At 41.4% G+C, this 23,401-nt stretch overlaps 3 protein-coding genes across 5 annotated transcripts in view; 2 read left to right on the top strand and 1 right to left on the bottom strand.

Moving 5' to 3' along the window:
- Nucleotides 1-2,418: 2,418 nt before the first annotated feature.
- LOC106603487 (nucleolar protein 16) lies at nt 2,419-12,771 on the top strand. The gene is made up of 6 exons (XM_014197249.2): nt 2,419-2,614; nt 7,125-7,233; nt 7,331-7,400; nt 7,751-7,857; nt 8,061-8,181; nt 12,552-12,771. Exons 1-6 carry the CDS (start codon nt 2,508-2,510, stop codon nt 12,581-12,583), a joined length of 546 nt encoding a protein of 181 aa, XP_014052724.1. The 5' UTR covers nt 2,419-2,507; the 3' UTR covers nt 12,584-12,771.
- On the bottom strand, nt 8,432-14,630 carry LOC106603486 (ADP-ribosylation factor-like protein 9). 2 transcript variants are annotated; one of them, XM_014197247.2, is made up of 4 exons: nt 14,285-14,630; nt 13,082-13,262; nt 12,537-12,712; nt 8,432-12,157 (listed from the first exon to the last, which is right to left on the bottom strand). In XM_014197247.2, the coding sequence occupies exons 1-4, from the start codon at nt 14,420-14,422 to the stop codon at nt 11,990-11,992; spliced, it is 663 nt and encodes a 220-aa protein (XP_014052722.1). In that variant the 5' UTR covers nt 14,423-14,630; the 3' UTR covers nt 8,432-11,989. The 2 variants fall into 2 exon arrangements, with proteins under 2 accessions (XP_014052722.1, XP_014052723.1); XM_014197248.2 differs by lacking the exon at nt 14,285-14,630 and adding an exon at nt 13,994-14,161.
- LOC123742473 (protein KIBRA) overlaps nt 14,624-23,401 on the top strand; it is a 44,885-nt gene continuing 36,107 nt past the window's right edge. The window contains exons 1-7 of one of the 2 annotated variants that reach the window (XM_045717134.1): nt 14,624-15,434; nt 16,007-16,170; nt 20,134-20,243; nt 20,455-20,658; nt 21,102-21,178; nt 22,050-22,129; nt 22,811-22,940. In XM_045717134.1, coding sequence (XP_045573090.1) covers nt 15,432-15,434; nt 16,007-16,170; nt 20,134-20,243; nt 20,455-20,658; nt 21,102-21,178; nt 22,050-22,129; nt 22,811-22,940 — 768 coding nt within the window. In that variant the 5' untranslated portion in view covers nt 14,624-15,431. Of the gene's footprint in view, nt 16,171-20,133; nt 20,244-20,454; nt 20,659-21,101; nt 21,179-22,049; nt 22,130-22,810; nt 22,941-23,401 lie in introns of both variants that reach the window. The other variant, XM_045717135.1, reaches the window with a different exon arrangement.

The following is a 23,401-nucleotide window of genomic DNA, read 5'->3' as shown; positions in this document are numbered from 1 at the left end:
GACAATGACCCCAAGCATACTTCCAAAGTTGTGGCAAAATGGCTTAAGGACAACAAAGTCAAGGTATTGGAGTGGCCATCACAAAGCCCTGACCTCAATCCCATAGAAAATTTGTGGGCAGAACTGAAAAAGCGTGTGCGAGCAAGGAGGCCTACAAACCCAACTTATTGTGGGAATTAGTGCCTACAAAAATACGTCATTACTATTGCTCTCTTTTGCTGAATGTGGTTGAAATGGAACAAAAAAATTGCTAAGGATCATGGTGAAAGTTGCCGTAACTAGCAAAGGATCATGGTTGATGTAGTTATTTTCATCCTTGAGCGCTTGTCTCTTAGAGTCTGGCAAGAAATACTACTTCTCTAAGATTAAAATATGATTGCAAAATGTGTAAAACAATACAAGATGTGTAATATCATAAATCATAAATCATGTATAGATGTGTAATATCATAGATTGCTTACCCGGTTTCACTGTTGTCTTAGCTTTTATCCCTTGTCTAGTTCACTCCCCTGGTTAGTCTGTTATCATGTTTTGTGTTTTCCTGGTTAGTCTGTCCTTATGCTTAGTGTATATTTTTTTATACATACTTTCTTATTTTAATGTGATTTCATTGCATTTTTTACTTGCTGATTATCTTGTATGTAAAGTGACTTTGGGTGTCTTGAAAATTGCTTAAAATAAAATGTGTTATTATTACTATTATTATTAGATGTGTAAAAACATTGGGTCTGGTTTCTCATATTGGCTCTTGGGTAGACATGCTTTATAAAACTAGATATTGTAGTCTATGCTGAATGGATAGAAAGGAAAAATAAATTGAAACTCTTTCTTTAACACCTGACAAAGGAAAGCACTCTTCTGGATACCTAATTGTTACAGTATTTTATGGCTGTGTGTAGGCGGAAAGCCTTATCAGTGTTTGTGGGTTGTTTTGCTTGACATAAGACATCTCCTCTGAGAGTAACAGCATCCTCCTCCATTAAGGTGAAGGAAATGGAAACTGAGTCATATACTGAAGTCAATTAGCAGAGTATGAAACTAATCAACACTCCTGAGAAAATACATTAACACAATTGGCAAAAAAAGTGAGCACTCTCTTTCTCAGCACGGGATGTGTGCTCTGCCACTCCAACATTTACATTTTAGTAATTTAGCAGACGCTCTTATCCAGAGCATCTTACAGCTAGTGCATTCATCTTAAGATAGCTAGGTGGGACAACCACATATCTCAGTCATAGTAAGTACATTTTTCCTCAAAGCAGCTATCAGCAAAGTCAGCAGAGTGTTAGTTCATGAAAGCATTATTTGTGTGATTATTTAAGATACTCTTTGAAGAGGTATGGTTCCAAATGTTTTTGGAATCGGAAGATGGGCAGAGACTCTGCTGTCCTATCTTCCGTGCGAGCTGGTTCCACCATTGGGGTGGCAGGCAGAGAAGAGCTGAGACTGGGCTGAGTGGGAGCTGCCCTCTCGTAGGGGTGGGCGGGCCAATAAACCAGAGGTGGCAGAACGGTACTCGGGTTGGGGTGTAGGGTTTGAGCATACACTGAAGTTAGGGAGGAGCAGTTCCTCTTGCAGTAAGCACCATGGTCTTGTAGTGGATGTGAGCTTCAACTGGAAGCCAGTGGAGTGTGCAGAGGAGCGGGTTGACATGGGAGAACATGGGAAGGTAGAAGACCAGGCAGGCTGCAGCGTTCTGGATAAGTTCCAACATTCAGCTTGATCCTGTCAACTTGGTTACCATGGTCCCCACAAGACAAGGAAGAAAAAATATTGAACACTAAAAGCCTCCTTATTTGCCCTTTTCCCCCTCAGAGTGAGATGTAGAAATCCTCTCAGATGTTCATATTTTTTTAGGCTATTGTCAACAGGAATAGATTTTGAACAGAGCTGGAGAGCTCTCTCCTCTTCCCATCTCTCTCTTTCTCCCATGCTTCCTGTACATTTTCCTTTCTAATTTGTTGACAAATATCTTCTAATGGAAAATAACAAAAACAACCAATTTCAACCTAAATGTTGCTAAAAGTTATTCTTGCTATGTTTGTCATTGTCAATCTACAGAAATTAATAGTTTGTGTTTTCATGCAATTCTGGGCTCATGGTTTATAAGGCTTTCAGATTGTTTTTCTTTTTAAGACAAATCATTGCAGCCAGGGATTCCTGACTCATCATCCTCGTTCTCATCATCATCATCATTACCCTTTACCAATAGCAGCTGCATCAGCATCACTAGAACCAGAATAAGTGATTATCACACCTTCCCTGTTATCAAATGATGATCCATAATTTAATGTATTTTAATTAGTTAATGATAGTAATGTTATCTGTGATAATTTTACGCTACTGCTATAATAATAATAATAAAAAATACTACATAAAGGTCAAAGGTAAATGGGCGTTTATTTAACCCACGTGACGCCATCACATGCGTCCTTCGTCCTCACCGAAATACTTCCTTATTCCTGCACACGTTTTTCAGAAATAAAAGTTAGCTCGATTTTCAAACAATGCCGAAAGCCAAAAAGAAAAGTAAAAGAAACACGTTTGATTACAGTAAAGATAGAAAGAAACTGAAAAAGCAGTTTAAGAAAAGGGAAGCCCCGAGAATTGAGTGGTAAGTCGAATATTGAGGATGAATAACAGTCGATGTTAGCAATGCTAACTCCACGTTCTAGTAAGCTGTGATGCTAACATTAGCTCATCTATGCAGTTTTGTCTGTGTGGTTGAACTAGCTAGCCATCTTGCTAGCCAGCGTTACAAGAAAATGTTATCTGGTCTATTCCCGGGTTTATTATCAATGGTTGTCAAACTGATGAAATAACATTAACTAGTTTGCTAGTTAACGTTACTTGCTCTGGTCCAGCCAGTGCGTCGTTTGGCTGAACAGCTTTGATTCGTAACATGAATTATTCGGCGTAGTGACTTGCAGCTTCAATATACTTATCTCACCAAAGCAAACATATTGGTGGAGACAGTACTGAAGACAATTTGACTGTATACGCAAGTTGGCATTTTTTCAGAAATACAAAATACGACTTTTTTGAAAACTTTGTTAACCGCCAGACTAGTTATGGTTGAATTTTTATTTTACCAGGTAAGTTGACTGAAAACATTACCATTCACAACGACCTGGGGAATAGTTAAAGGGAGAGGCAGGGGATGAAGCGCATGCATCTTGGATGAGCATGTTGCCAGAAGATACCAACCCTACCTATACACTGAGCTGCACTGGGGTCAGAACGCAATCATGGTTACATTCATATCCCATTTCTGCTTCTCCGATAGAAATCCCTGATCACACTTATATGGGATGTCATGGCGACGTTGTCTAGCGAAGCTCATGTGTAGAAACACACTGTTGGGTCTAACGCTGACCTGCGCATGTGCAGACCGACACTCCTTTAATATAACGTTGTTTGACATTTAAACGTGTCACTTTCACGTGGCTGCCTTAATCGACATCCACGCGATCGGTGCCTGGGAAACAGTGGGTTAACTACCTTGCTCAGGGGCAGAATGGCAGATTGTTTAACCTTGTCAGCTCAGGAATTCGATCCAGCAACCTTTTCGCATACTGGCCCAACACTCCTATCCGCCAGGCAACCTGCCGCCCCTTTGGAGCAGTGTGGATAAAGGTACATTTTGGAGTACAGTGTAGAGGTCGACCGATTATGATTTTTCAATGCCGGTACCAATTATTGGAGGACCAAAAAAAGCTGATACCGATTAATCAGCAGATTTATATTTATTTATTTGTAATAATGACAATTAAAAACATTTAAGTTCCTTGCTCAGATCATGGGAACATATGAAAGCTGGTGGTTCCTTTTAACATGAGTCTTCAATATTCCCAGGTAAGAAGTTTTAGGTTGTAGTTATTATAGGACTATTTCTCTCTCTACGATTTGTATTTCATATACCTTCAACTATTGGATGTTCTTATAGGCACTTTAGTATTGTCAGTGTAACAGTGTAGCTTCCGTCCCTCTCCTCGCTCCTACCTGGGCTCGAACCAGGAACACATCGACAACAGCCACCCTCGAAGCAGCGTTACCCATGTAGAGCAAGGGAAACAACTACTCCAAGTCTCAGAGCGAGTGACTTTTGAAACACTATTAGCGCGCACCCGCTAACTAGCTAGCCATTTCACATCAGTTACACCAGCCTAATCTTGGGAGTTGACAGGCTTGAAGTCATAAACAACAGCGCAATGCATTGCGTAGAGCTGCTGGCAAAACGCAGTAAAGTGCTGTTTTGAATGAATGCTTACGAGCCTGCTGGTGCCTACCATCGCTCAGTCAGACTGCTCTATCAAATCATAGACTTAATTATAACATAATAACACACAGAAACACGAGCCTTAGGTCATTAATATGGTCAAATCCAGGAACTATCACGTTTATTCTTTCAGTGAAATACGGAACCGTTATGGCATCCAAAAGTCTAAATATTCCTGTTACATTGCACAACCTTCAATGTTATGTCATAATTACGTAAATTTCTAGCAAATTAGTTCGCAACGAGCCAGGTGGCCCAAACTGTTGCATATACCCTGACTCTGCGTGCAATGAATGGAAGAGAAGTGACACAATTTCACCTGGTTAATATTGCCTGCTAACCTGGATTTCTTTTAGCTAAATATGCAGGTTTAAAAATATATACTTCTGTGTATTGATTTTAAGAAAGGCATTGATGTTTATGGTTAGGTACAGTCGTGCAACGATTGCTTTTTTCGCAAATGCGCTTTTGTTAAATCATCCCTCGTTTGGCGAAGTTGGCTGTCTTTGTTAGGAAGAAATAGTATTCACACAGTTCGCAACGAGCCAGGCGGCCCAAACTGCTGCATATACCCTGACTCTGTTGCAGAGGTGACACATTTTCCCTAGTTAAAAGAAATTCATGTTAACAGGCAATATTAACTAAATATGCAGGTTTAAAAATATATACTTGTGTATTGATTTTAAGAAAGACATTGATGTTTATGGTTAGGTACAAGTTGGAGCAACCTTTTTCGCGAATGTGCACCGCATCGATTATATGCAACGCAGGACAGGCTAGACAAACTAGTAATATCATCAACCATGTGTAGTTAACTAGTGATTATGATTGTTTGTTTTTTATAAGATAAGTTTAATGCTAGCTAGCAACTTACCTTGGCTCCTTACTCTATTCGCGTTACAGGCATGCTCCTCGTGGAGTGCAATGTAAAGCAGGTGGTTAGAGCGTTGGACTAGTTAACCGTAAGGTTGCAAGATTGAATCCCCAAGCTGACAAGGTAAAAATCTGTCTTTCTGCCCCTGAACAAGGCAGTTAACCCACCGTTCCTAGGCCGTCATTGAAAATAAGAATGTGTTCTTTAACTGACTTGCCTAGTTAAAAAAATATTTTTATATGAAAATCGGCAAATCGATGGCCCAAAATACCAATTACCGATTGTTATGAAAACTTGAAATCTGCCCTAATTAATCGGCCATTCCGATTAATCGGTCGACCTCTAATTTCATATACCTTTGACTATTGGATGTTCTTATAGGCACTATAGTATTGCCAGTGTAACAGTATAGCTTCCGTCCCTCTCCTCGCCCCTACCTGGGCTCGAACCAGGGACACATCGACAACAGCCACCCTCGAAGCATCGTTACCCATCGCTCCACAAAAGCCGCGGCCCTTGCAGAGCAAGGGGAACAACTACTTCAAGGTCTCAGAGAGAGTGACTTCACCGATTGAAACGCTATTAGCCCGCACCCCGCTAACTTGCTAGCCATTTCACATCGGTTACACCAGCCTAATCTCGGGAGTTGATAGGCTTGAAGTCATAAACAGCTCAATGCTTGAAGCACAGCGAAGAGCTGCAGGCAAATGCACAAAAGTGCTGTTTGAATGAAGGCTTACGAGCCTGCTGCTGCCTACCACCGCTCAGTCAGACTGCTCTATGAAATATCAAGTCATAGACTTAATTATAACATAACACACTGAAATACGAGCCTTAGGTCATTAATATGGTCAAATCCGGAAACGATCATTTCGAAAACAAAACGTTTATTCTTTCAGTGAAATACGGAACCATAACGTATTTTATCTAACAGGTGGCATCCCTAAGTCTAAATATTGCTGTTACATTGCACAACCTTCAATGTTGTCATAATTATGTACAATTCTGGCAAATTATTTAGTCTTTGTTAGGAAGAAATGGTCTTCACACAGTTCGCAACGAGCCAGGTGGCCCAAACTGCTGCATATACCCTGACTCTGCTTGCACGGAACGTAAGAGAAGTGACACAATTTCCCTAGTTAAAAGAAATTCATGTTAGCAGCCAATATTAACTAAATATGCAGGTTTAAAAAATATATACTTGTGTATTGATTTTAAAGAAAGGCATTGTATATAGTTAGGTACACATTGGTGCATCGACAGTGCTTTTTTCACGAATGTGCTTGTTAAATCATCACCCGTTTGGCGAAGTAGGCTGTAATTCGATGATAAATTAACAGGCACCGCATCGATTATATGCAACGCAGGACAAGCTAGATAAACTAGTAATATCATCATCCATGTGTAGTTAACTAGTGATTATGTTAAGATTGATAGTTTTTTTTTACAAGATAAGTTTAATGCTAGCTAGAAACTTACCATGGATTCTTGCTGCACTCGCATAACAGATAGTCAGCCTGCCACACAGTCTCCTCGTGGAGTGCAATGTAATCGGCCACAATCGGTGTCCAAAAATCCCGATTACCGATTGTTATGAAAACTTGAAATCGGCCTAATTGATAGGCCATTCCGATTAATCGGTCGGCCTCTAGTATAGTGGCGTATCCCCACCTCTGCATTGAGGTACATTTTCAACCCATATCTCGCACCGGCTCCACAGTGTCTTATTAATGTAACCATTGTATTGCGACCCCAGTGCAGCTCAGTGTTAACAAGCATAACTATAGGGTCGGTATCTTCTGGCAAATTAGCATGCAGCTCATAGTACAGATCTGACGTGTGTGTGGACCAAAGCAAGTCTTGGCTTAACAAAGTGCTCATGGCATACTTAATACATACAACACCCACTTATCAGAAATGTATGATCTAGCATGAGTAAATGGCTATAGTTGTGTAACTGTTTATTTCAAGTCCTCAGATCCGAAATGCCTGGAGTGACAAGAAGTCTGTGGCAAGGAACTTGCGAGACATGGGTCTGGCATTTGACCCTAACCGTGCCCTCCCAATTAAGACACCGACCGTGAGTTTATCCTGTCCATCATGGTGATATACTATACATTCACAAGTTATGGCCTAATCTCTTAGTGAATTGTGATGTATAATTGACATGTCTGCAGTTCGCTGCTGTGGAGAGAACTGAAGAAGCTCCCACCCTCAAATTTGTAAGGAAGCCATACGTTCTCAATGGTAAGGAACCATTAATAATTTCTTGTTGGACCTAAATCAACATTTGTTCTTTGTTATTTATAAATACTTTTTTTATTAAACTTATTTTACTAGGCAAGTCAGTTAAGAACAAATTCTTATTTTACAATGACTGCCTTACTTGGGCGACGCTGGGCCAATTGTGCGCCACCCTATGGGACTCCTGATCACGGCCGGTTGTGATACAGCCCGGGATAGAACCAGGGTCTGAAGTGATGCCTCTAGCACTGAGATGCAGTGCCTTAGACCGTTGTGCAACTCGGGTGCCCCTATTAGATTTTATTAGAAGATCTTATCACGTAGACTCATGCATGATGACTTGTTTTCAACAGAACTTGTGGCAGAGGCCAATCTCCCAGAGAAAGACACAAAGACCTTATCCACAGACTTGATCGAGTACGTGCAGTACATGATCAGGGAACACAGCGAGAACTACAAGGTAAGTACAGCTGATGAGGAATTTCACCTCGCCTAACTTGATTATCTCTGTACAGTAGTATTTCAAAGGATGGGCTCGTATTGCTGTAGTTGCAGTGTATTGCCTTTTGGTTTATAACAATAACTACTATATGTTCTTATGGGTATTGTGAGACCTTGTTTTTTTATTAAATTTTTATCCCAACCTAATTTCTGCTTCTGTAGGCTATGGCCAGAGATGAGAAGAACTATTACCAGGACACGCCCTCACAGATCAGGAGGAAAGTGGACCAGTATAAACGCTGCCATCCAGAGGAATACAACACCTTTGTGGAGTTTCTCAAAGGTGGGAAACCTGTTTCCACATAACTGGGCCTGTCTGTGGTGGTCAAATATGTTCAATGTAGAGAGGGATCATTACTCTCCTTCATCAGTGGAGGCAGTCTGGGAGTGCTGACTCAAAGTATTTTGTTACTTTGATGGACAGAGGAAGTCATTGTGCACTCAGCAACTCTCCTTCAATCAGAATGGATGGTAAATTGAGATTCTAGGAACTGTAAACATTTTAGAAAAAGACCAGACATTTTCAACATGCATAAAATCAAACACTTTATTATATTTGTTCATACTTCCCATATGTATCCCAAAAATACAGTTACACAAATTCCATACAGTAAGAACATTTAAGACTGCTTTTGTAATGAAGTGAACATGTATATTTGTAATTGCAAATTCCACAGTTAGTGGTGAGACTTAAGATTTTTCACTTTAAAAGTGCATGCCAAACATAAACCGATGATTTTGAAAAGTTAAACAAACCATACAACTGTGGGAATTGTTAGAGATACTTTGGGATTTGGGCAATGAGGCCTGTCATACTTACCCAGAGTCCGATGAACTCGTGGATACCATTGGTGTCTCTGCGTGCGGTTTAAAGGAAGTTGCTAACTAATGTAACTGCAATGACTTCCATTAATTGCGCTAACGCTAGTTAGCATTGGCTTGTGAAACTACCTCAAATCAAAGTTTATTTGTCACGTGTGCCAAATACAACAGGTGTAGACCTTAAAGTAAAATGCTTACTTACAGGCTCTAACCAATAGTTCAAAAAAGGTATTAGGTGAACAATAGGTAGACACAGATACATAAATGGTATCCACAAGTTCATTTGTCTCTGGGGAAGTACATAATGGGTCTCACTGCCTAAATATCTCTAACAATTCACTGGGAATTTTATAAAAACACACTTACTTGAACAGTGCAGATGCAAAGTTTGATAACAGAAGTTTTTGTTCACTTTTCTGTGGAAATTGTTTAAAGTAGTCCTTGTGTATGTATGGTTTAACTTTGCAGTCATTTTTGTTTGGCATGCATTTTAAAGTGGAAAATCTTAGTCTCGGCATCACTCTTAACGTGGATTTTACCTAAGCTGTTGTCAATGCATTTCCTTTTTTGGATAACATAAGATATAAATATAGCATCGTTTGTGCAAAAGGTTGCAATGTCACTGCAAAAACGAAAAATAAGACATTGGAGTTCGTTAAATCTTTAAAGCAGCATAAATATTACATCTGAACACAAAACAGATATGAAACATGCTCTAGATTATCAAGAAACCATAGCGATATCAAGGAGTAGGGATGGGCACGGTTAATTGAATATCAGAACGGAAGTTAGTATTCTATTTGTGTGTACATTTTTGAAGAGGGGGAAAATAATGACATTAACAAGCTTTGTCTAAATGTAATTATCCATGTGACATTGTTACACAAGGACATACAATGACATTTGAAATTCTTAATTTAACTAAACTTCTGAATGCAGTTTGACAGTGTGAGCTACTGCTGCTTCAAACATTGTGGCTGACAACATTGTTGCTTATAGTTTGTTGTGCACTGTAAACGTAGCCTACAGTTGACGCACAAAATAGTTTAATTTAAGCTCATTTTCTCTCATGTTGCATTTGACAAATGCATTTTATTTTCATAGCGCATTTAGCCTTCCAGTCAGCCATGACATTGGTAGCCTATGCTATTTTCCCCACTTCAAATAGTGATAACAGGTATGCACCTCCTTGACATTCCACAAGGCCTGACACAGATCAATGCAAAACACTCACCAGAACCTTTTTTTGAACAATCTATTCTATCATGGTGAACATCACGTATTTCACTGTTGCTGACTGTTAGCCAAAAAACAACGGACCACTGTCAGCTGTTGTGGTACCTGCATTTGCTTCATTCTGATTGGTCTAGAGATTCAAGAGCAACTTTTTGGGGCGAGGGGAATTGACAATCCGAAGATCTGTAAAACAATGCATGATTATTCAAATAGTGAAATAATGTCATATGCCCATCCCTATCAAGGAGGGGGTTTCCTCATCTGAAGATACATTTGTTTATGTGCACATCAGGTTTCAATACACAAGTTGGAAATATCGCACATTCATAAGATTATACAATGTACAACATTTTGTATAGTGACTAGATGTAATGTCTCGATAAACACAATGTTTTCAACAAATGGGAAACTTCTCCAATAAATCTAGTACTTGGTACATTGGATATATTTGGTGAGATGTTGGACATGATATTCCATTAGGCTGACCAATAACCCTGAGCATTGCAGTTAAGAACCTTTTAAAATGGAGTGTTTTATCAAGTCAGTCAGGAAACTGCATTCAGATGTCTGCGTTTGCCTGTAGTGAAAATACCAACACATTAGCTGACCTATTTCAGTATGCTAGTCCTATCTGTTCTCATCAATTATTTACAATCTAATTTCGGGGAGCAACCAAGTGCTTAATTGATGACTATTAAAGCATCTGGAATGCCTTACTGAGTACATACTATTGCCACTATTACGTTACGATATCTGCTAAACTGAGCAGGTTGTGTTCAAACTAACCTACATAGGCACCGAGTTGGGGAAAAAACAAGTCCGCAAAGTCAATTCTACATGTCAGATAATGACTGCTCAGCAAAACGGCTTCCTGTTTAACCACAATACAAGGTTATATATGCCTACCTATAGATTTGTTTCCCCCTTAGTTGTTTTTGTATCGATTTGTTTGGTCAGAGATGGCTGCAAGGAACATTATCCTTTTTTCCCCCCAACTGGGTCCTTAAATGGCCTGATTTCTTTAAATCGTAGGTAAAGTTAGAATTTTAACAGCCACATTTCAGTTTAACAGTCAAACAAAACATCAGGTGGTGCCACTGCAGTAGAAACATGGAATTACTGGTCATTGATAAGAAGGTAGAAGATAAGATTAAACGGTATGTTTTGAATAAAAGCTGGCTATAAAATTGCCTCCTAAAAGTGAAAACATGCAAATCTTTAAATTCCAACGTAGAGAATGAATTTCTCAAAGAAAGAGTCATCTTAAAAACTGCACTCAGTTTACACCTATGATCATGGACTTGACTACATCTTACCTACAATGAAATGTAACAATCAAATGTCTTCTGTTGAAGAGGATAAAATGCCATGTCATTATTGACTGAATTGACACTAGCTGACATGACATTGCCACAATGAGGAGCATTGAAGCTGTATTGTATTGACACTTATGCTACAATAAATGTAACCCGCTTCATGATTGGTAGCTAGATGCATGATCTACACTGAGTATACAAAACATTAAGAAAACCTTTTTCCATGACAGACTGTCACCTGTTAAATCCACTTCAATCAGTGTAGATGAAGGGGTGGAGAAAGGTTAAATTATTTTTACGCCTTGAGACAATTGAGACAGATTGTGTATGTGTGCCATTCAGATGATGAATGGGCAAGACAAAATATTTAAGTGCCTTTTGAACGGGGTATAGTAGTGGGTACCAGACGTACCGGTTTGAGTGTCAAGAACTGCAACATTGGGTTTTTCACGCTCAAGTTTGCCATGTTGATGGTGTTCCTAATGTTTGGTATACTTAGTGTATATTGAACCCTGTTACTAATTAAGTGATTCAGTGAAGACTGTTTTTGGTCCCTGACTCCCAGAGGGCCCTGAAGGATCTTCTCTAGTTCAAAAGTATTCACACGCAGTCATTGCTACTTGCCACTTGTCCTTACACACGGGCTCACCCATGGGCCTCTCTCCCCATCCCACCTGCATGGTCAACCCCCCGTTCAACTCATCCTGTCCTAGGGAATCAAACGAGCTGTAGGATCAGGTCCTGGAAGGCCTGCAGATTGCGGGAGACAATCAGGCCGTCTGAGCCCAGCTGGGCAGCCAGGAGGAACAGCCTCCTATCGTCAGCCACTGCCCCCAGAGACAGGGCCTCATGGAGCTCCGACACACTCATGGCGTTGTGCTTGTCCTGGGGGGGAAGAGGACACAGGACGGACAGTGAAGTCTTCTGCCGAGTCACTCTGGGTTTGATGAGCCTCTGTTAAAATAACTAAATTGTAAATAAGAGTTTGAAAATCTAAGCATTGATGTATCACAACACTGGTCATGACAGGCGTAATATCACATTTATAACAGTATTACAAATTCTTTATCAACACAGCTCAAGTGAGGTGTTACATGTACTCACTGGAGAACATACATTTATCCATGTCCAAGACACTCACGTTGCCCACAGTATGAACAACAAACGTTTCTATAGCAATGGAATAAGATTCCATTCGTTAGGTTTTCTATTTCCAATGCATCTGCCCAAAGACAGTATACGATAGCTCAATAGTCAAGGTCACCTGTTTGTTTCCCAGGACCACCACAGGAAGTTGTGAATCCAGTCTGAGAAGGCGATGCAGCTCAGCTTTGGCCTGTGGTAGACGTTTTCTGTCAGAGGAGTCAACCACGTACACCAGGACATGCGTCTTCCTCAGGTACTCGGTCCAGTACGTACGCAAATCCTCACCCCCTCCAACTAGAATACAGCAGACAGAGGTAGGCTGGTTACTTGAGTGTTGCTAGGCAAAAAGGTAGATGTATGAACTTGTGTTGTATACCTTGTTTGTCACACTACAAAAGGGTTAAATGAATTATTCCACTGAAGAAAAAGTAAATGGTGTGTATTGTTGTCCAAACATGTATGACTGAGTCTAAGCAAAGGCACGTGATTATAATGTTTTTGGTAAGGCCACTGGTATTTCAAGGGCCAAACTGATAACTTACAATGTGACATTTTAAGGTCATAGAACAGCCTTAAAGCACTCTGTATGGAGTCTTACAGGCCAGTTGAATTGCCCTGCAAGCATATGCAGAATTCTGGTGGTGTGCAAACTGCACAGCTTACTCTCAAGGAAATCCAGCTGACAGGCAGGGGCACTGAGGCTCATAAAGTTGAAGCCCCTAGTGGGGCGGCAGTGCCCTCTCTTGCCCCCGTCTCCAGCTGTCAGCCCCTGCAGGATACTGCTCTTCCCAGCTCCGTCTAGGCCAAGGACGAGCACCTGGCGCTTTCCACGCTCCTCCTGCTCCTGCTCAACACACACAGCAGGGGGTCATCAGAACACCTGTTCTCTCAACATCAGCAACATGAAGTTACCTTATCCCATTTTACTTTTTTCTCAAGTTACAGGTATAGATAATTGTTACTCCTGTAAAGTGACGAACTGCAATATGTTTTGTTTACATACAACAGCATTTTCACCATCTATCCCTGTAGGATTGACAGTGCACTATAGATAATGCTGCAGTATTTCACAATCACTTGCATTTTTGTGTGCAAAGCAACTAGCAAGCTTCTGTGACCCCCAAATCCCCAATAAGCTGTCTACTTGGCCCACAATAACTGCATAAGCTCTTTGACCACTATGTAATGTTGTAATGAAACAATCTTAGTTTCTACAAATGTTAGTTAAATCAGCTCAAAACCATCTCATTGGTTTGTGAGTGGCACTCTATAGGCGAGTGACACAGTAACTGTAACCTTGTCTCCTTGATTTAATCAATACCTTTGAAGCTCCTGAAAATCTTATTCGTCAATTTCAGGTAATATCCTATGGCCCTATAGGCTATATTCAGAGGAAATGTTTATATAGGCAATTATTATTATGATAGTGATACTACTTTGTAATGATTTGAATATATAAAACAACAATTTCCTTCAACATGAAAATGACTATATTTTCTTGTTGCTCTCTTGGACCCTAAACCTGTATGATTTCCATTATGTGCGTCAATCTTTATCACAACCCATCATCATCACCATGCAGTCAGATTGTCAGTTTGTGATCAACATGATCTGGGATGAAGGCACAGCATTCATGTCATATGTATTGTATGGGCTGGAAGACCACATCCACGTCCAGACAGAAGTGATTCGTGAAGTCCTCTCTTTGCGTTCGATGCCACTGGCGCCTATAGAACTTTCACTGCTCTGGCACATAAAGAATCCGGCGATAAACCGTGAAAACTGTGCGTTTGGCCCACCGATTGCAACAGAGTCATAAACTTATGCCGATTGAACATTCCTAGATGGCAGAGAATAACAGTGTACCTCTTTTATCATGTAATATTCCGCTTCGGGAGACCATATTCGCCTTCTGTAGAAATAATTCAAGGCGATAAACAGCGCGGACCCGAAGGCAGCCACCGCGGCGGTTAGGGCGATGGATATGTGCCGAAGCAGAACCATGTGGCACTGCTGGAACGCCGTATAATGTCGTCTTCCTGGACACAGCAGCCAAGAGCCAACGATGAACTGACCGAATGATTTCCACTGTAACCAGTGCACGTGATATCTCTTCCTTGTTTGTGTTGAAAAGAGCCCTGCCAGCGCCTTGTACCCTTCAATCCGTTGGATTCGTGACGGCAGTGTATGGGCTGGGCAACAGCTACTTGTGTGATGTGGATGAAGCCTCTGAGTTTTAATGTGATTGCAAAAGGGTATGTCGGTTCCCTTAAAAAAAAATGTTGCTATATAATTGTGCCTAAATATTTCGCATAAAGTGCAATGTACTGCACAGATTGTTTTACTTTGGACTGAAGTTTATAATATTTAACGGCCTATAATAAATAAGACATTTCCAGTTGTGTTTAAAATGATCAAATAAATATTTGTAACCTAGAGTGAAGTGTCAAAAACTGTCCATGGGAGGGCGTCGTGCACTTGTCTCAGAAGTTTGCCTCATGAAGTAGAACTAACAACACAGAGCAACATTTATCATATTTCAACAAGCAAAGTATTTAATTGTCTCGTGTGTGTCCGTCATGTTATGACGTAAGAGTTCCACATTATTCCGCATTTAAAACCAGAAAAAAAACATTAATATTGTAGGAAACATTTGGTAGAATAAAATGTATGGCACAGGGCAGAGAAGCACCTGGATGACGTCATTCAACAGCATCGCGAGCCTTCACGATCGATCGCGGCCAGCAGTACTCTGGAGGAGAGACTGCTGCCCCTTTAAGTAACAAACGATTAGAAGTAAACTACTTCAATGAGGATTTATTGGAATTTTGTAGGAACATTTACCGTGAATGTGAAGATAACTGCATTTCAATTGTGTGGAACGGGGTAATTTTGGGGTAGAGCACGAGAGGGTTACTTGCTAGCAGACTGGTTAGCATCGTTCTCGCTAACTAAACATGGTGGCCAGTGAACGAAAAGAGCTCTAAAATATTTAAGAAAAGCTTATTGTTGAATGGTGAGACATTGTTGTAACCTTTCTACACATACTAAAAACCTTGGCTGGATTTGCAGACTTCAAATGCACTTTTCGGTTAATCTGAATATCCAGAAAGGAGTCAAGCTGCCCCGACACAATAACCATGCCTTGGACAACCCGCTTGAACAGTTCTAATTAACGTTACGTTTTCGTTATGTTCTACAATGTATTATACATAGACGAACACAAACCTTGAAAAACGATTTCAAATACACATTAGGATTTCTCTCGTGGAACACCACTCTCTCAATTCCAATGTGACCATGGTTGTAACATTGTTACTGAGCTGAGATAAACGGCTACAAAATAACCTTTTTATTCTGCAGATAAATAATTTGCTCATCTGTGCTGGAAATATTGTTTCATTAAGGAAATTACCACTGTTTGGCAAACATTTCTACTCGTACTGAGAACATGCACTGCGAGACGTTATGGATTATCAGCTAGTCCAACACGCACACAAACCAGAATTTGTGAATTGGAACCGAGTGATGGTTTTCAGATTTGGGATTTTAAGATGCTTCACACAAGACATTGTTTACCTTCAATAGAATTTAGAGGACTTGCAGAGAAAATTACATGGAGACTCGTCTGACATGCCAAGGAAGGAGTTACCACTACCAGAGGGTTGGGAAGAAGCCCGGGATTTTGACGGGAAAGTCTACTTCATCGACCACATCAAACACGCTACTAGTTGGATTGATCCAAGAGACAGGTATGGTATCATATTGGGGCGGGGGTGTGATACATATTTTACAGTTTATTTCTCATACCCTTGATGTACACGTCTTTTGGTGAGTTTATCCACTGTTGCTTGATGGAACAGAGATGGACAGTTTATGTTGCATGTTTTTGAAACAAGTTTTTCAATTACTTTAAGAGTATTTTGTGTCATTTGTATTTCACTGGCCTGAATGGAATGCATTTTGTAGTAAGTTACTCTTCTATACCATTTTTATAGCGGCTATCACCCCAAATTTACTCCATTGGTGTCAGAAGTGTGATGGCACTATGTTGTGATAAAAGCATCTGCTAAATGACAAATGTTATGTGAAAATGAACACTTGCAAAGCACACTGGGTATTATTCTAATGATCTTTGTCACCAAACAAGGCCAAATTCTATTGCAATACAAATTATTCGGACAATAAGCATTTGTGCCAATTTTGATAATGTATTTCAGTGGGTATTAAGGGAACATAGGGCTGAGGGAGCAGTGCTTAGAAGGGTGTCATGAGAGGGAAATTAATTTGTACAGAAACACACTGTCAACCATAGACTGGAACTCATTTCGTTTTACCAGTTACTTGAGTCCCCTCAGACTTTGACACACAATCTCTTTAAAAGCTTAGTTCTGGAATGCTTGAGATTATGGGAGTTTTTATATTTTTATTCTGCTATGTTCTAGGATAAGGATAGGCTTTAATATTATATTGCAAGATTTGAAAATAGGCTTTGTGTCAAAAGCCAGTCCTGTTTTCCCTTAGTGGCTGTCATTATTGCAGTCCTCATTATAAGACCAAGAACATGACAGACACAAGGCCACCAATCTGCCCACCTCCCTGGTGAATTGCCACAGGTTGGCTTGGTAGAAGCAAGAACAAGATGGCAAGAACAAACCTTAACAGACATTCCTAAAACGCACAGCTGAGGAGGGTTGAGCACAGAGGCTGGTAAAGTAAAGACTGATGATTTAAAATCCCTTTCACTGCTTGCCAAGGTGCACAGGGTCAAAGTGCAGCATGAGGCCCTGAAAACTTGTAACTAGGATGTGGAAACCAGTGTCAGTCAGGATCGGAAGGGATTCATGTATAACCTCTCCATTTCTGGGGTCATGCATGCATTACTTTACAACAATGGGAGGCGACGGGTTAAGTCAAGTGAGGAACATAGACCCTTTACAGTGACAGGCTGTCTTCTGTACTTCATAGGCCCATCTCCTATACTGTTCACTGGTCTGTTGGGCCACAGTAGAATGAAGCCAGCCCAGAATGCTAAATCTGAGATGAGCCAGTCGTTCTCAAATTAGTGGACTCGGACTGAAATAACCTGACATCCATACTGGCCCAAAACTGTCATTGGACTTTCACATCTCTTTCCACTGCAGTTAAGCACTGGGACATTGCTGAGGAACAGCTGATGCAGAGTTATGATTGATATATATTTTTTAAACCTTTTATTTAACTCGGCAAGTCAGTTAGGAACAAATTCTTATTTTCAATGACGGCCTGGATCCTAGGAACAGTGGGTTAACTGCCTTGTTCAGGGGCAGAACGACAGATTTGTTTTAGCATGTCAGCTCGGGGATTCGATCTTGCAATCTTTCAGTTACTAGTCCAACGCTCTAAGCACTAGGCTACCTGCCGCCTCCTGATCATGATAATGAATTCCCGTTAGACTGGGCAGCCCTATTGGTGGAAAATGTGCTGCCTCAAACTCATTTTGATTGGCTGGGCCTAGCTACCCAGTGGGTGGGCCTGGCTCCCAATATACACATTTCCTTATATGAACTGTAACTCAGTGAAATCTTTCTAATTGTTGAATGTTGCGTTTTATATATATTTTTCAGTATACATGAATCTAATGAGCCCCTGCCCTGTCACTATCTCTTGGCTGCATTCGCATACCTCCGCCAGCCATATTGTTTATCCACCCTCGTAGTGACGCACCCAACCCATTCTGTCAGGTGAATGGAATGTTATCTCCCAGATACTGAGCCGTTGCCAGGGGGGAGCTGAAGCAGCTAGCAGCTCTACTTTGTTGGACCTTGAGCGTTATGAAATGTAGGTTGGAGCCTCATAAATTTGACTTGAGGAATGTATAGTGCTTTGACTGAAAGTCTCTGACTCAGTTATGCACCCGCATGTTTGCATTCAGCTGCACGCTTTGTCGCTTTGCGTTTGAGCATGGGCCAGGGTGTTTGACTTTGTTTGCGAACCTGCCTATTGTTTTTCACCACCGACATTCACTCAACTAACTTGTAATGCTGCTGCTCACCAGGAAATGGCAGACCCCCGGTCTTTGTGTAAAACACTTAGCTAGAGGTTAAACCTGTACAATCATCAACTAGGGCCTCAGAAAGCCGCTCTCGCTATATAGGCCCACAACCACAGTTTTTGTTGAACACAGTTCAACCGTCCTCCAGGGGAGTGCTTTCCTAATGGGTGGTTATGGCTGGTCATTCCTGGATCACACAGTTTATATGGAGAAGTCTGTAAAGAAACAGGATTTATTTTATCTTGCGGGTCACAAAATACAATTATAGCAGTCTTAGGTGGGTCACTCACTACTCACTACCCATCTCTTCATCACCGTATGAAGAGATGTCTAGCTTGGTGTCGTCCTCTTCAGACAGACTGGAAGAGGTCTTGCATTCCAATGAACAACCAGTGAGTGCCTCACGGTATGCTCTGGGCCTATTTAAAGCCCTCTGGTTGGTCGAATGAGACAGTGAGTCAGCACTACTCGGAGGGAAATGATGATGAGTTGGGCCATCAGCTCAGAGTGATTTTAAGGGTTGGATTTGCAGGGGTGAGAGGACAGCTACAGTGGAATTAATCAAACAATATGATGCGCACACGGTCACTCAAAGGACCCTGCAGCAGCAGCCAGCTTTTGCGGGATTTGTGTTTGTTTTCCACAAAGCCTTTTCCTCAAAGATACATTTAGAACGGGGCTAAGGGGGTCTTTGCTGGTCCTTTTAATTATTCCTAAAGTGAAAAAGGAACCTGTTCAGTTTCACCCTAAACTAAAGGTTCTGTGAGGATGGTAATCTCTTCAGTCTGCAGAAAAGAGTTTGAGCAAAAGACTAAGACAAGTTTTCCTACACTCTTAGAAAAAGGCCTCCAAAAGGGTTCTTCGGATGTCTCCGTAGGAGAACCCTTTTGGGTTCCAGGGAGAACCCTCTGTGGAAGGCTTCTACATGGAACCAAAAGGGTTCTACCTAAGGGGACAGCCGAAGAACCCCTTTAGGTTCTAGATAACACCTCTTTTCCTAAAAGTGTACATGTCGGCTGTGCCGCTGATAACTCTGTCAAAAATGTAAACATTAGCGTAATTTGTATTCTGTCCTTTAGCATAGGGTTTTATGTCGTAGGAGCCATGTGAAGAATTCGGATTCAATTGTGATCCTGGTTGTGCCAAGTTAGAGCAGCATGGAAAAGCCAACAGTAGCCTATCCTAATCGGCTAATGTAAAGACCCAGAGAGACTGATTTTTGGACTGTTACTCAGCAAATAGGCCCCACTTTTTCCATTGGCACATTGGTCCTGTTGGTGAGTGCTTTGAGGTGCTTTGTGTGTGGTGGCCACTGAGGTCCTCCTGGGTCTCCTGTGATCCAGAGCTCTGGCCTTGTGTTGGAAGGCCTGGATTGGTTGCCTCAGAAACCTCCAGGCGATTTGTTAACGCTACTTGTGGAATGCCAGGCCCCAGCTTCCGGCTATTGTTCTTTGCAAGCCAGAGGTGAATAGAGACCCATTCTAACTAGACCCCCCCTATTAGTGACACACACACACACACACACCCCAATGGTGGTAGCCCTCCGTGACAACCAAATTATCTATCTTTTCATAGACCCTGGATGGCCCACTATCTTGGCATGGTCATCCTGATTTACTTTTGCTGTGACACCTCTCTAATTCTTACCATTAGTTGACTGTTTCTTGTGTGTGATTTTCAGGCAGACTAAACCTCTGACATTTGCTGACTGCATTGGAGATGAGCTGCCTGTGGGTTGGGAGGAGGCCTACGACCCCAATGTCGGGGCCTACTATGTGGATCATAACACAAGTGAGTCCAGATATGCAATACTCCATAACTAAAGCTTCCAGCACCCATATTCATCACACATTTGTGGGAAAAACATGGCTGGTCAAATCATGATCCAAAATTATGATTAGCAAAAAATATTATCTCATCCATTCTTGTTTCTTATGTTCTGTCTCCCTGTCCTCTCCAATTGATCTCCGTCTTTCCTCACCCCCCTCTCTTCCCCCATCAGAGAGCACTCAGCTGGAGGACCCGCGGGCCCAGTGGCAGCGGGAGCAGGAGGTCATGCTGCGGGAGTACCTGGACGTGGCCAAGGACGCGCTGAGCGCCCAGAAGGAGATCTACCAGGTGAAGGAGCAGCGTCTACGCCTGGCCCAGCAAGAGTACCTCCAGCTCAACAACGCCTGGAGGGACAGGTCCACCTCCCAGACCAGCTGTAAGGACCGGGACAAGCCTGGGGAGACAGGGTTATTGGGTAACCGAAGGGACTAGGTGGCAATGGGGAAGAGAACTAGAGTGATGGGTGTAGTATTTTATAAGACCAGTCTTTTATTCTTCTGAGTGATGCAACGCGTTTGACATCTCTGTTGGGTAGGTGCATAAAGATTTGATCATAGTTTACTCAAGTTGTCAGTTATAAAACATTTACAATAAAGTTTTAATACACGCTACAATACTTAAAGGTGAAATAAAAATTAAAGAAATTAACTTGACTCCATTCCTAAGCGTAATCCTCTGTTGTTCCTCAGACTTGAAGTGATGATTTAAAAGTACTTCGATAATACGCAGGGGATTGATGAGAAGGGCCTTGAAGTTGAGTAAAGCGATGTAGAGGATTAGATAACGCCCTGGCTCACCCTCTCATCTTATCTCCTGCAGTGAATTCCAGATCATCCTCCAGCAGTAAATATGACCCAGAAATCCTCAAAGCCGAGATAGTCACTTCCAAAAGTAGGGTAAGAAACCACTCTTTCAAGTTTGTCACGTTCACAAGTACAATGAAATGCCTTTCTTGCTTGCTCTTTCCCAACAATGCAGTAATCAATATCAGTAGTGCTATAAACCTTTTTTTATAAGTAGTACAAAAACACTGTCTTTTACACCATCTCTGTACTTTATTTATGGCCTGTATTACTTGTGTTCAGTCACATTAGGAATGGATGTGTATACCCATATGTTCTTAAGTCTTCTGTTGGGGCTTAATTCTCATCCCTAAGCAGACATTAGTGCATGAAATAGGCTTAGTCCAACGGGCTGTTGCTAAGTGACTGAGTGTCCAACTCTCTTTCTCATTGTAAAGGAGGAATGTGTGTAAGTGACATCTTTGTCTGAGAACTGCACCCAGGCCTGCATCCCAAATGGCACCTTATTCCCTATATAGTGTACTGCTTTTGACCAGGGACCATAGGACTCTGGTCAAAAGCGGTGTACTACATAGGGTACCATTTTGGGACACGTCCCAGAGCTGCCAGTTGGTGTTGCGTAACAGTAACACACTGTTGGATTATTTGTCGATGTCCCCCCCCTCCTCCACATTTAATAAAAGTACAATAAGCAAATGTTTTGTTTTAATCATATCATATTAGATGCGATCAGGTGCATTATCAGTTATATCTTAATTATTTTTCTGCAAGGAACAAACACGATCGGTTCTATTTGAATCGGTTGTTCCCAAATATAGCCAAATAAGCATATTCTCCATAATCAATTGTATTGCAACTGGACATTTTTTATTTCAGTAAATGTATACTGTGTGTTTCTCTCGGGTGAATATGCTGAATATTAGCAAATGAAATAACTATAGTCCTGTGTGTTTGTCTCCTTTAGGTGAATAAGCTGAAGAGAGACCTAGCCTGCATGAAACAAGAGTTGCAGTACAAAGAGCAGGGCTTTGAAACGCTGAAAGAGTAAGTGCAACCCAACCTCGTTACACAATCACACATAATATACTAACACAGTAACATCCTATGTCGGTCCTAAACTCTCCTTTCCCAAAGAAAATAGTTTAGGGTCTTTATAACATAAGACTGAAATAGAATAAGAGTATCTATTCTAACAGCCAGGTGGAAAAGGCTTACAGAAGCTTCACTTGTTCTAGTTCTCCTTGGCCTGTAACGGAGGAGTGCTGCCCCCCTCCCTCGCACGCACCCTCCCTCCCTCCTTTGCTCTTGGAAGAATGTGGAAAGACCTGTTGTTCTGCTGCACGCATGACTTGCTGATGACTGGCTTTACATATTTGCTGCTGCCGCCACGAATGGATGGTCTCTCTCCTGTGTCGCTGACTGGCTCTTTCCGCTCTCTCTACACCTGTGGCCCTTTAAATCCAGTTTGACTCCTGTAATGGATCCATAGTTTCTTATTGTTCACTCCTGTCTAGATTAGATTAGGATGGTTTGGAAGTGGCACAGTAGGATTATCATAGTGAAAATTAAACTTGTTTTTTAAACAACATCCCTCTTCAACAAACTACAGAATAATAATCTGAGAGCAAAAATGTACAACTCAGATAGTACACCTGAAGATGTGCTATTTAAAGACTGTTTAATAACTCACTCTCTGATTTGTTTCCACCGTGTGCCTCCCTCCAGAATCGACCACAAGGTGTCCAGCGCGCCTTACGGTGTCAAGCTTCACGATGAGCAGGCCATCCTGAACGAGGTTAAGTCCATCCGGGACGCCATCAGCTCTGGGGAGAAGGAGAAACAGGAGCTCATGCAGGTAAACAGGGACGGTACCACCTATATATAGCCTTGCTACTGTTATTTTCACTCTTTTTCTTTTACCTATCTATTGTTTACCTAATACCTATTTTTTTTTATTTTTTACTTAAAATTGCACTGTTGGTTAGGGCTTGTAAGTAAGCATTTCACTGTAAGGTCTGTTGTATTTGGCACACGCGACAAATAAACGTTGATTTGATGGGAGGAGCAGGGGATGAGGGAGGGAGAAGGGTTGGTGAATGGATGAGATGGGATGGTGGTCAGGTGTTGTGTGCAGAGAGAGAAACTCAGCAAAAAAACGGACCCTTTTCAGGACCCTGGCCAAAGATAATTCGTAAAGATCCAAATAACTTCAGTTTCCCATGCTTGTTCAATGAACCATAAACAATGAATGAACATGCACCTGTGGAACGGTCGCTAAGACACTAACAGTTTACAGACGGTAGGCAATTAAGGTCA

The sequence above is a fragment of the Salmo salar genome, chromosome ssa04 (genome assembly GCF_905237065.1).
Source record: "Salmo salar chromosome ssa04, Ssal_v3.1, whole genome shotgun sequence".
Lineage (NCBI taxonomy): Eukaryota > Metazoa > Chordata > Actinopteri > Salmoniformes > Salmonidae > Salmo > Salmo salar.
This window is presented reverse-complemented; position numbering and strand designations above follow the sequence as displayed.